The sequence below is a fragment of the Condylura cristata genome, unplaced genomic scaffold (assembly GCF_000260355.1).
Source record: "Condylura cristata isolate star-nosed mole 26May11 unplaced genomic scaffold, ConCri1.0 scaffold00027, whole genome shotgun sequence".
NCBI lineage: Eukaryota > Metazoa > Chordata > Mammalia > Eulipotyphla > Talpidae > Condylura > Condylura cristata.
Window position 1 is genome coordinate 20,065,431 of NW_004567128.1, and position 16,686 is coordinate 20,082,116.

The 16,686-nt window shown below is 40.0% G+C and overlaps 1 protein-coding gene across 1 annotated transcript in view; it reads left to right on the forward strand.

Annotated features, from left to right (window-relative positions):
* Positions 1-258: 258 nt before the first annotated feature.
* LOC101636381 (cytochrome b-245 heavy chain) overlaps positions 259-16,686 on the forward strand; it is a 35,865-nt gene continuing 19,437 nt past the window's right edge. Inside the window, exons 1-6 of the mRNA XM_004689941.2 lie at positions 259-312; positions 2,756-2,851; positions 4,150-4,260; positions 10,963-11,047; positions 12,644-12,789; positions 16,100-16,290. Coding sequence (XP_004689998.1) covers positions 268-312; positions 2,756-2,851; positions 4,150-4,260; positions 10,963-11,047; positions 12,644-12,789; positions 16,100-16,290 — 674 coding nt within the window. The 5' untranslated portion in view covers positions 259-267. The remainder of the gene's footprint in view (positions 313-2,755; positions 2,852-4,149; positions 4,261-10,962; positions 11,048-12,643; positions 12,790-16,099; positions 16,291-16,686) is intronic.

Sequence of the window (16,686 nt, forward strand, 5' to 3'; positions counted from 1 at the left end):
TAGAACCTTTTTATATATGGAGATTTTATGCGTATCTTTGTGTGTATATACTTATATGTGCACGTGTATCAACTCATAACTACCATCATTTATATACACATGTAAGTGTATGCATACAAAACAAACTTCAGTTAACCAATGATTAGCTAATTTCTGATAATAGAAAAGGAAACAGATTGCCCCAAGTCTGCTGTTTTCATTTCCTCTTGGGAAGAAGAAGCATAGCAGAAAAGAAAGTCAGACACAAGTCACTGAACCTTTGCCACCATGGGGAACTGGTTTGTGAATGAGGGACTGTCCATCTTTGTTGTCGTAAGTAACAATAAGGATAAATTATCAATTATCTTACTTGTCTGGTTTCTCTTAGGAATTAAATAGAGCAAAGCTTTTTGTTTGTTGGAGAAATTGTGTTGCAGCTGATTTACTGTGTGAACGTTAAGTCTATTTATAAGCAGATCAAGTCCATTCTTTCAAACTTATTAATGGAAAGGCTTTACCTGGGGACTTACTTCACCTAGTTTAGATCTTGAGTTTTTAAGAACAAGATTACCCAGTACTTCACAGAGGGTGTATGCTAGTGATCTGTGAGATTGAATTGTTTATTAATGTTTGCTCAGGAGCAAATTTCTCTACTTTTCATCTGTGTGTAAACCACTTTAAAAATAACCAATGGAAAGTTAATGCCATTTTCCAAATAACAAGTACAAGATTGGCTCATGTATGGGAAAGTGGACTTTATTTCAATAATCACACCAAAAATAATTATTCTCATCTTTAAAAATATACTTTAACTTCTCTGCCATTATGAGGGCTACAAAAATTCAGGGGAGGAAATAAAAATACCTACTCTCATATATACAGTGTATAAGATATTTCATTAAATGTATATAGATCAATATAATGTACTTTGAGAAACATTCTTTGTAAGTAAATGTTCAAATAAACATTTCTCCGCTTTTTTTAGCATAATAAAGATCAATTATATTTTTAAGATAGTGTCAGTGAACAATTATGAACAACTGGATAGACAGAAATGCGATTTATAAATAGCCATTCCAAATAGCCAATGAAAGCATAATATGTATGTCAAAAAGGACATTTACAAATGGAACCTTTGACAGAAGTTGTCCTGAAATATTGGAGTCTTTGAATTTCAGAGTTAGAAATTAATGACATAATAAGAACAGCAAATATTTTGTCTTTTAAAAGACACTGGCACCCAAACAACTTTCTAATGCAATACAGAATTTTTCTGAAGACTCGGAGCTGTGACCTTGATTTTTTATCACTATTTTAAGAACATATTAATCCTGTTGAGAAAAAATAAGTTTAAACATGTAGCTCTTACTACAGTTTTCCCCAAGAAACTGACCTCCTATATTATATACTTGATATACTTGAATGTAAAAATCAGAACTTGGAAAGCAAGAAGAACAAATGAGAAGGTTAGGAAATGAAGAAGTTAGTTTGGCAGCTTCTTTCTCACGTGTCTGTGGAATTTTTAAAAAGATTTATTGACGCATACAGAACTGGGATACGAGCCAGAGTTGCAGAGGTGGTGAGAGGATTCACCAGAGACAGAGTGGGGAGCAGAACAGGCAGAACCACGAAGGCAGATTGACAAAGTACACTGCTGAGGGGAGCAGCGGGCATGTCAGGAGAGGTCTGCCGCGCCATGTGGGTTACCTGTAGGACTAGCAATGGAGCTCAGACTGAAGCAGCCGCAGCCAGCTTACAGGGCTGCATCCTAACCCGTTGTGCCACCAGGGAGGACCTATCTGTGGAATTTTAAAAGCTTCAAAGCCATTTTGAAGAGATCACGATGGAGATAAAAGGGCCAGGGAGTGTCAGCACTTGATGCAGTGAGTGCTCCTCACTCCTTTAGTCATGCATGCTAACCCCTCCTTCAAACGGTACATGACACTTACTAACTAGAATTAAAGGCTTGATATTGTCGCTGAGGAGACACCACGACCTGAGTGGGATGCCTTGTGGTTCAGGATGTGAGAGGCAGCTATGGGAGCAGAACGCAGGCCCGCTCGTGTGCGGAGTTGTACAGTGACAGATCTTTAAGGTTATGAAGAAAAGAGAAAGAAGGGAGAGGGCATGGGCTGATAATAACATGGCAGAATAACTAAGCAGTAAAAGTTGGGGAGCACACAGGGGAGATAGGTGAATTACAGAGAAGTGGCATGAGCCTTCTAGGAAAGAGCTGGCCTCACATTGTTTCCACCAGCTAGGTAACTACATGGGATCAAGGTTGGATGTGGGAAGTCCTGACCCTGATCCAGTTCTTGTATGAACTGGACCTGTTGAAATGCCAAAAAGCAATCAAAAAGGAAAAACTCATGCCATCGATCATGCTCAAGGAATTAAGTCAGAAGGAAAAAGAAAAGTATCGATGGTTTCACTTACAGGAGATACCTAGGAGAACCTAGTGAGGGACCAAGGCAATAATAATAATAATAACAATAAAAACCACAACAAAACCAGACAACACTAAAAAGACTACTCTGAATCAAAGATATTTTGCAGGGGAGGGGGAGGGAAGGAGCCCAGAATGAGAGTGGAAAGAGCACAGGGTCTGTGGTGATGGTGCCCGGGTGACTTGGTGATGGGAATTTCATGGGGATGACACCTGAGAGGAGAAAGCACACATTGTATTAAAAAAAAGGAATAATGATATAAAATATAATAAAATATCTTTAAAAAAAGAAATGCAAAACATTGATGCGACCCTTTTCTCTTTGGGCAGCTGGGATGGCTGGGGCTGAACGTGTTCCTCTTTGTCTGGTTCTATCGAGTTTATGCTATTCCAGATAACTTCTACTACACTCGAAAACTTCTTGGGGTAAGTATGAGTTCTTCCTCATGCAATGTTCACTGGCTGACATTTCTTATCTAACATTAGTATCCCTATTCCTTTTCACATTTTAAATAAATACTCTGACAACCCCAACTACACCGTATCCTGACCTTCTCCTCTGCATCTTCCTGGGCGAGAGTCTTTAGGCCTCCCAGGGTGGAACAAACTAAAACATGACAGTGAGTCCCAGCAGCATGTCTCCTGCGCCAAAAACCAGTGCCTGATGTAACCTAAAGGAGAAATCAAATACTGTCTCTGAACTGAAGGCCAGGGTGGAGACATGGGTCCAGGGTGACTGGACCTTCCTACCACTTTTGTTCACAGAGAGCCTGCTCCTAGAAATGTATTATGAACTGATCTTCAGAAATGGAGCCTTTCCCTATGTATGAAGGCTTTGAGGAGCTTGCCCCAAAGTCACATTGGTTACTCACCTAACAGACGAAGGCCCCAGACACTGCCTGGGTCCCTTAGTATTCTGTTTCCTTGAACAGCCAGATCTTTCTTCATCACAAATAAAAATATTTGCAACTACGGCTGCCCCCAGAGGATAGTATTTGTTAGATTATGCTGAAACCATGCATTAATTGCTTAATAATATTAATTTTAACTATTAGAAATATAATTATGAGTAATTATAGTATATAATTACACTGTATTATTATAATTACTGTTAACATCTTCAGGTTGATACTGAGGATGATTTCCCTTTACTTCCCCTTCCAAAATGTGCAACTTTTTTAGGTATTAAGGAGATAATTATGCAGATAATTATAATGCCAAAACATTTCACCACACCAATTTAAGTTGCTGTTGAGGTCATTCTAAGTGCTAAAAATACCCTTCTTTAAAAAGAGTCTGTTTCTAAATTGAATTCTAATTAATGATATGCATGCCAAAGTACTTAAGGGGAAGTCTGCAGATTACTTCAAAATGCATCCAAAAATAAGATGAGCTGGACGGAGGAGGGGTGGGCAGCTGGGTAGACCTGTGATAAAGCATGTGTGGTAGAATGCAAAAGTATTCATTGTGAAAGTCTGTCAAATTCTCTTTACGTTTGAAAATTTTCATAATAATTTTTCATAATAATGTGTTGGGCTTCAGGTAAAGGGCCAGATTATAACAAAGTCCCAGCAGGCCCTTCCAGTAAACCCTTGGCTCTGAAGGACCTCCCTTTGCAGATGACCCACTTGTCTCTGCTGTACAAGCTTTGAGCTGGGGCCCCGGATGTGGAGGGAGCCTTTTGGGCCTCCTGGAGTCACTACTTTTCCTCTTGCCTCTCACAGCCAGCCCTGGCCTGGGCCAGGGCCCCTGCAGCCTGCCTGAATTTGAATTGCACGCTGATCCTGCTGCCAGTCTGTCGCAATCTGCTCTCCTTCCTCAGGGGTTCCAGTGTGGTAAGAGCAAACATTTACAAAGTTTGAGTTCCTCAAAATGTAAAGGTGGCCAAGCAAAATGTCTTTCTTAGAAAAAACAAACCTATGGTTTGTGAGGATTCCACCCTCTGCAGAACATCCATGAGCCACTCATGCTCTAGTTTAGTTCTATATTATTTGTTGGTAGAACTCTCTGGGACAACCATTTAACCTAAAACGGACCAATCCACCTATACCGCCAACACTAGCAATCCAGGACACGTCCATGCCTGTACACATAGGCACACACAACATAATATACATGCATCTGTATAAGCTGGGCTTGATGAGAATGGCATGAATTCTGGGATTCCTCTTAGAATGCGATGCTTTTTTCCAAAAATTTCAAGTTGGAGAACTGTCTTCTGTGGTGAACATCCCAATCAGATGGAATCAACAAGAAATGAGTTACCCTGCAGTAAATTTAGCTAACAAGTAATGGCTCCATGGAATTAGGGAGTTCAGAGTTTCCAAATGTCGGGTGCTCCCATCAGCTATAACTTCAACAATTTAGTCAGCCCCTAAGTGTAGTACACTAGAAGTTAAAAAAAAAAAAAAAGACTATGTAGGAAGAACCTTTATAATCTATAAATGATATATTCATTTTTTTGATATTATTACACAAAAATGAGAAACAAAGAACTTAGGATCTACATACCCACTCAAATAAATATGATACAAAGGGGCCTGATTCCCATAGAATATGACAAATAAAGAGCTACCGGGGATTAAAGGAAGCAGAAATTATATCAGGTGGGGCTGGAGATGAAGAAAGACTAGAGAAGGTGGAATCACACATGGACATAGGAGGAAATGAATCTGTCAGGGGTGTACATAAGAGATATAAACATCCTACATGGATAAAATGGCACGAGCAAAAGCGTAAGTGGTGAGGAAATAGGAAATCGTATTGAGAGCTTAGTATGGACACAACTTGGAACGTGTCTTTTTTTTTTTTTTTTTTTTTTTTGCCATTCTTGACCACACCGAAGCCAGTATTTGGGGAGTTCAGGGTTGGTTCCCTGGTCAGATGTGTTCCACTGGGTATGAGTGACTCTGGGTATGTGATTCTCCCTTTAATAAAATGAGGTGTTTAATATCAACTAACCTTTTAAATTATCACACATTAATTAAAGATAATTTATAGAGGATAGAAGCAAGCAATCTATTAGAGAATGGAGGGATTGTAAAGGGTGGGTGTCTGAGGTGAGACTGGAGAGGGGAACTGGAACTTCACTGGACAATAAGTTAAATTTATAGTTGAAGAGTTAATAAGACATAATTTGGTGATCAAAGTATATTTGTGGGAAAGAAAGTGGTCTAAACCATCAATAACATATGAAACTTGCCTTAACTGTCTCATTTTTCCTAGTCATACTACTTTCACATTGATCCTAAGATTTTTTTTTCTTTAAGAGTACTGATACAACACTCAATTTACTAAACTAAGACCAGTAGGTTGTAACTACCAATAGACATGGGTTACAAGATTTACAAATAACCTTCTCCACCTAAGACAGCACATTTGACTGCAAGGTTGTTTGACGAGCTACTTGTGAAGTACCATGTCGAATATAGCACACAGGAATATTTGTTTAATGATGTTTACACTGTGACTTTTTGTATCGAGGGAAGCACATTTACTTTTATTCTCCTCTTGTATCCCGAATACTTTCTATAATAGAGGAAGTCAACCCTGAAAAACAGGCAGTGTTTTCACCAGAATGGCCCATTAAGAAATCCTTGTTGCCTCACAGGCTCAAATTGCACTGCCGTTGGGCTGTCCCTCGAGCAGCGTCTGTTGTAATGGTGGCTCTTAGGCTTCCTGTGACCCAGGAGGGTCCAGCCTCGTGAATGTCCCCAAAATAGGTATGAAATGAGGCTACTCTTCAAATTTTAGGGAAGCTCAGCTCTGTAACCAGAGACCTGTATGTAAAAGAAAATATTTTTTAAATTAGCTCAAGCAACATTCTTGTATAGACATAGTGTGCTCAATGTACCTGGCTTCCCAATCTGAAATGTGAACTCTGCAAACAAACTTCTTATCTACTGAGATTAAAGTGAGTGAGAGAGAATACTCTCTCATGTGGGAAATCATAACTTCTGCCACTTTCTGGGTCTTCCTATCTCTCACTTCATGGAATCTGCATATCAAGACAGTGCGGTGGGGTTGAAATTAAGTGGGAGCATTAGAAGTCAAACCCAAATCTGTGTGCCCCCAGATCTTATTCACTTTCCTAAACTCCAGGCTGTCTTGTTACAATATGATGGTCTTAGAAAGTCTATGATGTATGTGCATGTTTGAGCAATTGAATAAACTAACCCAGAAGTGGCAAGGATATTGTTGCCTTCAAGGATTCATTACTAGGACAGTATGTGAACTCAGTAGTCACAGAACTTCCTGTTCAGTTTGTAGTGGTCTTAATTATTTAGACTTTATTTTATAACCCTTCCTTATAATCTGGAGGAAGGAAGTCTGATGGTGGACTCACCTGGGAAAGATATGGGTAAAGGCTTTATTGCTGAGGGAACTAGAGAAGGGGCCCAGCATACAGAAAGTCCCTAAAGACACCGTAATAACTCTAGCTGGCTATGAAGAAACTAAGATCTATCTGGGTGGATGTTCTAGTCTTACGAGAAGAAAGAAACAGGAAGGTGAGAGAGTGAGCATTTACATGAGATGTTTGTTACAAAGTCTGAGGCCCTTAGTATGATCCAGCCGCTAACCATTTGGTCTAGAGCAAGACTCTTGAACTTCCTGTTTTATATTCTCTCTCTTTTTTTTTTTTTAGCTGAAAAGCAGGAGAGATAATGCAGATGTCCAAGTGAATATGATATTTTAAAGGCTTATTAATTGATTAAACCTGTCAGCTAGTGAGTTGTCAGTCAACAAATATTTATTGAGTACCAACTATGTACTTAGCACTAAGTGCCAGACACAGGTGGTTGAAGAGCTCAAGGCGGACATAGAGAATAAGCACATAATGTCAAAATTATAAAGAATGCTGTACAAGTAAAGTGGGTTCTTCCTGTTTATTGCATATTCTACTGCCAGCATCACACTAGATATTACTCTCAGCTGCTTTGTCTAAGTTCTCTAGATTCAAGTTTGGCTTTTGAAAATCCTCTCAAATGGCATATAAATATCTCATTCAGATTCACTCATGCTACATGTGGTGAGGCCAGGTGTATGCAAAACAGATCTTTTAAGTTTCTCTCACAGCCTTGTTAGACTGAATTAAATATGCTCTTCTTTTTACTTCCATTTCTCAACTTTTGAATTTTTTCTCAACATTTGAATAGCATGTAGAAACCTGCCAAGATGACTCAATTGTCTCCCTCATGCTTGAATGATGGCTTATTGAGGTTGAGGCTGGCTCTAGGCGACAGTAATAGAGGAACTTCCCTTTAGCAGTCAGTGGAAAAAGCAAAGAGGTGGTTCACGAAGAAGCTCTGGGACATGATGGCAGCTTGGATAATTGCTAAGTGACTGGCAATAATTCAGAAGTGACACAAAAGTATAAAAAATGGTGTGTTTATATGGTGTCTTTATATATAGAAAAAGATGGTATCTGCTTGAGGGAGAGGAACAAAAAAGATTCACAGGCAGCAAAGCCCTTCCTTCTCATCCCACCACCTACCTGTCTTGCCCTCACTCTAGAAAGTGGTGAGGAAATTATATCTTGAAGTCCTATGTAAGTATGACTTCCGACCTCTTTTTAGATTTTTTTTCATTACTCCTGATCGTATCACATCATATACATGGGAAAAAATGAGGATTTGGGATGTTGATAGAACTCATTCCAGCCTCCCATTAGTGACAAGTACCCTCTGCTTTTGCTTTTAATATAATGTATGTGTTTCATGAATAGGTAAATTTTTAAAATCTACTAATTAAGATCAGAGTATTAGTGAATGGGCCTTGTATTTCCCAAGCTCATAACTCCATTGTTCTGGCATTCAATTATTTTTTCTCTAGAGATCTGTTGCTAAAGTTGATATGCATCCTGGAAATTTGTTGTTTCATTATGTTTGGTAATTCATGTTGATGATGATAAGGATGAACAGTAGCAACAGTGTAAAGGTCACAACAAAAAACACATTCCTTTTCTTCAGATTCAGTATACAGGAGCTAGTATATTGCCCCCCAGTTTTCAAAACGATTTGCTAGCAACTAGAAAAGAAAACACTGTGGCAAGTGTAGTTATGTGGGTAAGTATATTTCTGTGGGGTTTGAAAAATCATAGACTTTATGTCAGTGAAAATGTAGCTCTTTTAACCAAATCATATTAAAGGATTTTTAAAAGTACATGACAATTTGCTCTGCCTCCAGAAGCTTACCTGCTGGCCAGGGAGCTTAGCCAGACTAGATGAAAAGTTAAATCACGATACCAAAAAAATCAATTCTTTATGAGTCACCTCTCAGTGGATCTCTGAAACAGAACCACTATGGTAAAAAATGGATAGAACTGTGATAAATAGATAGGTGAAGACCCTGGGCATATTGTTCAATGTCACACAACTAGGCTAGGCTCCAACACAGGCATGCCATGTGTCAGCAAGACTCCAAACACATTCCATCATTCCAATGAAGACTATATTAATTATCTCTTGTTGTGAACAAATTTCCCACAAATTTGGTGCATTAGAACAACAGCCACTTACTTAATAGCTCACGATTTTAAGGGTCAGAAGTCCAACATCCTGTGGTTGAATTCTCTGGAGGAAAATCTCCCAAGCTCACTATTGTCAGCAAAACTCAGTTCCTTGCTGTTGCAGGACTGAGGTCCCCACGTCTTTGCTAATGGTCATCCCAGGGCAACTTTCAAATCCTGGATGTTCCTGTATTCTTTGCCAGGTGGCTTCCTCTATCTTCAAGTCAGCAAAAGTGCATCAAATAATTCTTGTGCTTTGCTTCTCTGACTGCTTCCATCTCTGACTTCTAGACCCAGGTTTAAAGAACAGATATAATTGGGTCCACCAGACTATCTCTTTCTTAAGGCCAATTTGGGACTTTCATTACCTCTGTAAAGTCCCTTTTTTCCTATTATGTAGCAAAATGCAGGCATAGCATCCCATTGGAGTTACAGTCTAATCCCACACACACTTAAGAGGAGAAGGTTGTATCAGGTCATTGGGGATCATCTTAAAATTCTACCTACCACAAGGACTCCTAAAACTATGGAGGAAGTTAGCAATTGGAAACAGGAAAAAGTTCCTAAAATTGTACTTAAAGTACTAAAACAATGTGTAGCAGTAGAAGTGAACACAGAAGACAATGAAGCTATATAACAATACGAGAGCAGTCCATCATTCACCAACAAAAATGTAAAATAAATGATTTCAAACCAAAATCCTGAGTCACAGCTCAGCACCTGAGGTGGACACAGCTGCTGGCCTCACCCTATTCCCCGAGCACTGACTGTTCCATGAGATGGGACAGCTGCCTTTTGCCAGTCCCAGTCAATCTCTACCTGAAGATTTGCTTTCATCCCTCCCTTGGGGTCAGTCTGAAATGCCAGGGAATTAATATCAGAGGAGCAGCCCTTAGCCAGTGATGGATGGAAATTGATAAATGAATATCTAAGCTTCCTAACCACTCAGGTTAAGAGTTGAGATTTTATTAGCAGTTCACCCTTCTCTCCTTAAAGTACTCTGAATCTGTGTGTCAGCACTTCTAGTCTTAGGAACAAGGCAGCCAGAGTGACCTTGTGACTAGTTTTCTGGAAGGCAGAACTCTGATTAAATCATAAATCATTATTTGTGTTTGTTTGTTTTCCTCAGTCTGGGGCTTTGGCCTGAATCCAGATTTAAACCCACATCTTCTAACCTATGCAATAGGACAATCATACTAAAGCACTGACCAAAAACTATGTTTTAGTTTAAGGAAATCTTACGAGATTGAAGTATCAGAAAATTGTTATCTCTGGAATCAGACACTTTAAATCCCACTCCTACTACTTCTTAGGTCTGTGACCCAAGCCAAGATAATTTCCTTATGCTTTTATTTTCCCATTTGTGATACAGTGACAATAAGGGCACTTTCATGAAAGGAATGAAATGGGTTAATACTTGTAAAATACCTAAAGCAGATCCTGGTACAAGTTCTTTGTAAATATTAGCTGTTGTTATGTTTGCTGTTATTATTTGGTTAGTGATCTCCCTTGTGATGCTGTCTCTCTCAAAATAGGCAGTAGACAGTTTTTTACTCCCACCATAGTGTGTGTGTTATAAAATTATTCACTTGTTCAAAAACTGTTTTGTCTATAACCCCATTTAACTTTTAGATCTTTGAAGACAAGCCTGCCCTCATTAGTTTCAATATCCCATTTTTACTGAATCTATTAATCTGAACTAGAAATAACATGGGTAGATGTATTTTTTGTTTGAATTCATATTTTATGCATTTAAGGAATAGATTCCAGGCAACACTTTATGTCACAGGCATGAGAACACAGTATATAATGGTTAAGCCTGCTATGGCATTTAATGTCCGTTTGACCTTGGGAACATAACTGTCACTGTCTGAAACTCAGTTTTCTCATCTGTTAAATAGGTAGAATGGTGCAGTTAAAGTATGGTTGTGAGAATTAAACAAGATGCCATGTATCTAATGCAGAAAAATCTTTTAATTAGCAATTGCTATGTCCTTCCCCTCGCCCCCCCCCGCCCCTTCATCCAAAGTGCTGTTCAACAAGAATGCGAAGACAATTGGACAGGAACCTCACCTTTCATAAAATGGTGGCATGGATGATTGCACTTCACACTGGTAAGCTTGTTACGATAGTTGAGATTACAAAGAAAACATGGAGCCAGAGTCCCCTCTTTTCCAAATACTTTTTTCAAAGAGATTGACCTGCATAGGTAGAGTAGGTAATGGTTGCCTATGTTGTATTTTTTTAATGAGTTCTGTTAAAAAATAGCACTGCTTCTGCTCTTCCCAAATTAAGATTTATTTTCTCAGGTTTTAAAATTTTTTCATTTTGTACACTTGATAAAATCCCAGTGTCTTCATGATTTTCCCCACTTTTTAATATGACAAATGTAAAAAGTACTTGGTCAAACACATAGATTACTAGATTTCCTATACCTTATTAAGGTGGTAGTATCAGCAGAAGAGGGGATTTATTGTGACTGCAAAGCTGAGGCTACCAGATGAGAGGGTGGGGAACTAGAGCAAGGGGGAGGGGGTCTGCTAAACTGTGATAGAAGATTCTTGGGGTTTTGGTGGTAGTCATGGTATGATAACATCCGCTTATAGAGATGTGAATCTGTACCTCTAAAACATACTGTGTTGTAAATCAACATTACCTCAATAAATACATTTTTTAAAAAGAGCCATTTAACTATCATATTGCCACTAATTCACATAATAAAATAGTTAACATGGCAGGAAACAAGCATACACACATGCATAATGATGGACAAAATAGACCTTTATTCTGCCTTTAGAATTTGGCCCTTAGCTGACAAAATAGGCTTAGTTTGCAAACATTCAACTAGGGCTCTCATTTCTTCTTACATCAGGAAGGCTTTCTGAGATGTAGCAAACAAAATGGTTCCAAAGTGGAACACATGATAAGATCTTGTTAGAAGGCAACATAGTAAAATGGGTAAGAAGATAGCTGGTTACCAGACCAGCTTGGATTTTATTCTAACTCTGCTGCCTCTTAGCTTGGTGACCTCGGGCAAGGTGTTATGCAATCTGTTCCCAGTTTCCTCATCTGTAGATGAAATGGTAACAGTCTTTACATTGCTGGATCAATAAAAGGATTAAGTAATTATCAAGCACTAATACTGCTTTTTAATAGTGCTTGGCTACTAGCAAGGCCCATGTACGTGCTTGTTAAGTAAAAAAAAAAATACATTTTTAAAAGAGATTCATACTTAGTGTCATTGGTCTGTATCAATTCAATACAGTTTTCTACAAAATCATTCTCCATGGAGTAATGTCAGAATCAGGTAAATGAGCCATCAAAGACATACAATCCAGGAGAGTCTTCTTGCTTGAGCACAAATATATCAGGGGAAGAGAGACAAGTACAACACATGTAAATATTCTCAGGAATCAAGATTATTTTGTAGAATCTAGAAACTTGGGTTGTTAGTTCAACACCTTCATTTTTCAAGTAACAGACAGAGACCAGAGCCTTAAAGTCACTTGTCCGTGATCACAAAAACTGGGGCAGTTCAGCCACTTCGAATCGCCTTGCCGCGCAGGTGGTGACATGCAATTCCCATTTAGCAGTGTCCTGGGCCATCCCTGTGTCTCCCTGTGATAGTCAGGGGCTATACTAGAAACCCAACTTACAATAAAATTGTGCACACCCTTCACCTTTTCGTTTCTCTTTTCTGTCCGCTTTAGCGATTCACACCGTTGCGCATCTATTTAATGTGGAATGGTGTGTGAATGCCCGGGTCAACAATTCAGATCCTTTTTTAATAGCACTCTCTAACATTGGAGATAAACCAGGTGAATCTTACCTCAATTTTGTTCGAAGCAGAATCAAGGTAAGTCTCTTTGTTCCCTGATTCAGATGTCTCCTAGGTCATTAAAACTGAAGACTAAATTTCACAGCATACAGAACTCTAATTGGCTAAAACAATAGCAATGACTAAAGTTGACTAATCAGCGGGACAAGTCTGTCAGTGTTTAAAATACAGGCACAGGGCCGCCCTGGTGGCGCAGCAGGTTAACACGCAACACTGCAAGCTGACCGCAGCTGCCTCAGTGCAGTTTGATCCCCTGCCCCAGGTGACCCACATGGCATGGCAGACCTCTCCTGTCTCACCCACTGCTCCCCTCAACAGTGTACTTATTATTCAATCTGCCTGTTCTGCTCCCCACTTTGTCTCTGGTGAATCCTCTCACTGCATCTCTGGCCTGTACCCCAGTTCTATATGCATGAATAAATCTTTATATGTATATATATAAATCTTTATATTTATATATATACATACAAAGATTTGTGTGTGTATATATATTATGTATATAAAAGATTATATACACACAATTTTATATATATTATGTATATAAAAGATTATATACACACAATTATATATATATATATGCATACACACACACACACATGCAGAAAAAAAGACTCCCACACCCAGATCCAGTGTGTGGAGAGTCACTAGATGTTTCTCATTTCCTTCAGCTCACCCAAGTGAATTTTGTGTCCTTGGAGTTCAGAGAACCCTGGTCTCATCCATAAAAATCCCCAGCAGTCAAAAAAAAAAGGGGGGGGAGGGGAGGGAATAAAAAAAAAATCCCCAGCAGTCAAAGAAGGTCAGGAATCCATGTCTAGTCAAAAGTGGGCCTATTACTTACTATAGCAAAGGAGACCTTATACCATGAGGAAGTGTGTGGCCTCTCAAGGGGTGCTAATAGAGGCAATTACAGCACTTGGGCTTGTGTTAGGACACTTTTAGGAGGAGGGAGGAAGGAAGGGAGGGTTCAGGAAGTGAGGATTTGCTCTGGAACAAGTTTGAGCAGAAATAAGGGACACTTCCAAAATTCCAAGTTTGAGCAGAAATAAGGGACACTTCCAAAACTCTCAAGGGGTGCTAATAGAGGCAATTACAGCACTTGGGCTTGTGTTAGGACACTTTTAGGAGGAGGGAGGAAGGAAGGGAGGGTTCAGGAAGTGAGGATTTGCTCTGGAACAAGTTTGAGCAGAAATAAGGGACACTTCCAAAATTAGGGATCTTAGGTATTTTTTTCTTAGGTGACCAAAGGAATAGAATGCGGCTAAATCTGTAAGTAAAGAAGCAACATTCACTCATGATTTTGTTTTATATCACACATGACTTCACAGTGACTTATTTTTGACTCATTCCTTCACTGAAACAGAGTGATCTCATCTGAGTTGGTGTTCTATGAAATTGTTTATGCGAAACAGGGAACACTCTGTCCTAGGTGTTAGAACCAGGCCAGCCACCAACTGACAGTCATCAGTGATGCTTTTCTTTTTTCTTACTTATGACATCTGAGGGGGGGCCAGTGTCTGCCATCATTCCTTGAAGCACAGGCCTCTGGAAGCACCTCAACAGTTCCCCAAGGTCAGCCATTGGTTGAATCCACAGGCAAAGACTTCTTGCATCCCCAGTGTTGTTGAAGTTTTCTACACTCCAAATTATGTTCATGTGACCATTCGTTTGAGAAAATAGTCACATTTGTTATACACCAAATTCCAAATCTGTTTTCTTCTATTTGTAAAAGATTATAAGAAACATTCCTTCATTTTACAATAGTAATTATACTTAAGCTGTCATGAGAAAACTTGCCTGGGCTGCTTAGAGACAGAATTAAACAGCCTCAAACAAAAAGGAATGTGTTTTCTATAGTGTCTTGGGGCAGATTTCTGTTACAGTGCCCAGCGTGCAGTGAGTCATGGGTTGACATGCAAACAGAGTAGGTGAGTTGATGCTGGCATGCTCTGCCCAGATCCCTCTGGACCACTCCTCCTACAACTGTGTATCCCAACTTTCTGTGTGTGTGTGTTCACTTTCGATGACCCGCAGTGCATGTCTTCCTCAGAGGACCACTTTGGGGCCACTGTAGTTCCTCTGCCCACAATCTCAGAATCTGGAAGTCACCTGATGGCTACCTTTGCCTTGGACCATGCTTAGCTAACAACTGATGGGTTCAGGTCATGAAAGCCCAGCTTCCTTGCCTTGAGTCAGGAGAAACTCTGAGGTGTGACTTACCCTCATGGCTTCCCTGTAGCATCAGGCTGAAGCTGCCCTCTGGAAGACTTGACCTGAGGTCACCCTCTTACTTGATTCATTCCTTTTCCTGTCCTGTTAAGCATTCACTTACCAGTTTCTTCCAGAGCACATCATCATCGCAAGTCAGCTTCCAGGGACACAGTCTGAGATGTTAGGCATGCCCTGGATACATTTGCAAACTAAGCACTGCCAGCCCTTTCCAAATTGAAGAGGAAAGGGCATCAGACCCTTTTAAAATATCTCGTAGTCAACTTATTTGATACCCCCTTGGAACTAGTTCAGTGTATCAATTCATATATTCTGACATCCAACCACATAAAACTTTATTTTTTAAGGATTTATTTATGTACACATACAAGAACTGGGGCACAGGCCAGAAGTATGGGGCGTGGGGGATGAGAGGATTCACCAGAGACAGAGTGGGAGCATAACAGTAGGATTGACTGAAATACACTGTTGAGGGGAGCAGCGGATGGGGCAGGAGAGGTCTGCTGTGCCATGTGGGTTAGTTCCCCAGCTGGGGATTGAACTCATGCTTCAGTGGCTGTGGATAGCTTCATAGTGTTGCACTTTAACCCACTGCACCCCCAGGGAGGGCCCATAAAACTTTTTAAAAATAATTTCCCACTAGAAGCCCCTCTTCTTTTTTAAAATTTATTTATGCATACAGAACTGGGGTACAGGCTAGAGGTGCATAGGCGGTGAGAGGATTCACCAGAGACAGAGTGGGGAGCAGAACAGGTAGATCGTCAAAGTACACAGTTGAGGGGAGCAGCAGGCGAGACAGAAGAGGTCTGCCGCGCCATGTGGTCACCTCCGGGGCAGGGATCGAACGTACTGAAGCGGTTGCAGCTAGCTTGCAGTGCTGCATCCTTACCTGTTGTGCCACAAGGGAGGGCCCATAAAACTTTTTTAAATTGAGAATTATGCCTTACAAGTCTATAGAACTCTGGGGTTCTGTAATTAGGATTTGCTAAGGGGGAGAGGGAGGATGAAAATACTGCCTTATACACCTGACACTTTATAAATAGGTAGTTCCTCATTTGAGAACCTCTGAATAATGTGCATGTGTGTTTGTATTTCACAGAATCCTGAAGGAGGACTGTATGTGGCTGTGACTAAGGTAGCAGGCATCACTGGAATTGTCATCACACTGTGCCTCATATTAATTATCACCTCCTCCACCAAAACTATCCGGAGGTCTTACTTTGAAGTGTTTTGGTACACACACCACCTCTTCGTGATCTTTTTCATCGGTCTTGCCATCCATGGAGTCGAGTGAGTGTTTAAACTCCAATGTCAATTACTTTATGTCCTTCAGTTTAGAGGTGTGATGCTCTTTTAGGGGCACGGTGATCCCTTTGTTTATGAGGGGTGTATTTCTGTAGAGGGAATATGAGGGGACCACAGGTCATTTAGTTGGAAACTTCTCAGCAATGCTTTATTCTCTAGCTGTCAATACCTTACTGTTCACGGTGCAGTTACTTACAGCAAGCTTGGGGAAAGACACCGAAGTTGGAGTATCTTTGCAAGTATATAAAGCATACTGGGAGTGCTCCAGGGTCTTGGCTATCTGTGTTGCTGTTTCCTGTGACTTAAGCACTGGTAAATTAGACAAAACCCACGCTAGAAGAGTTAAGGGTTTGGAAGTGGTCCAGTGGATTTTGATTCAAG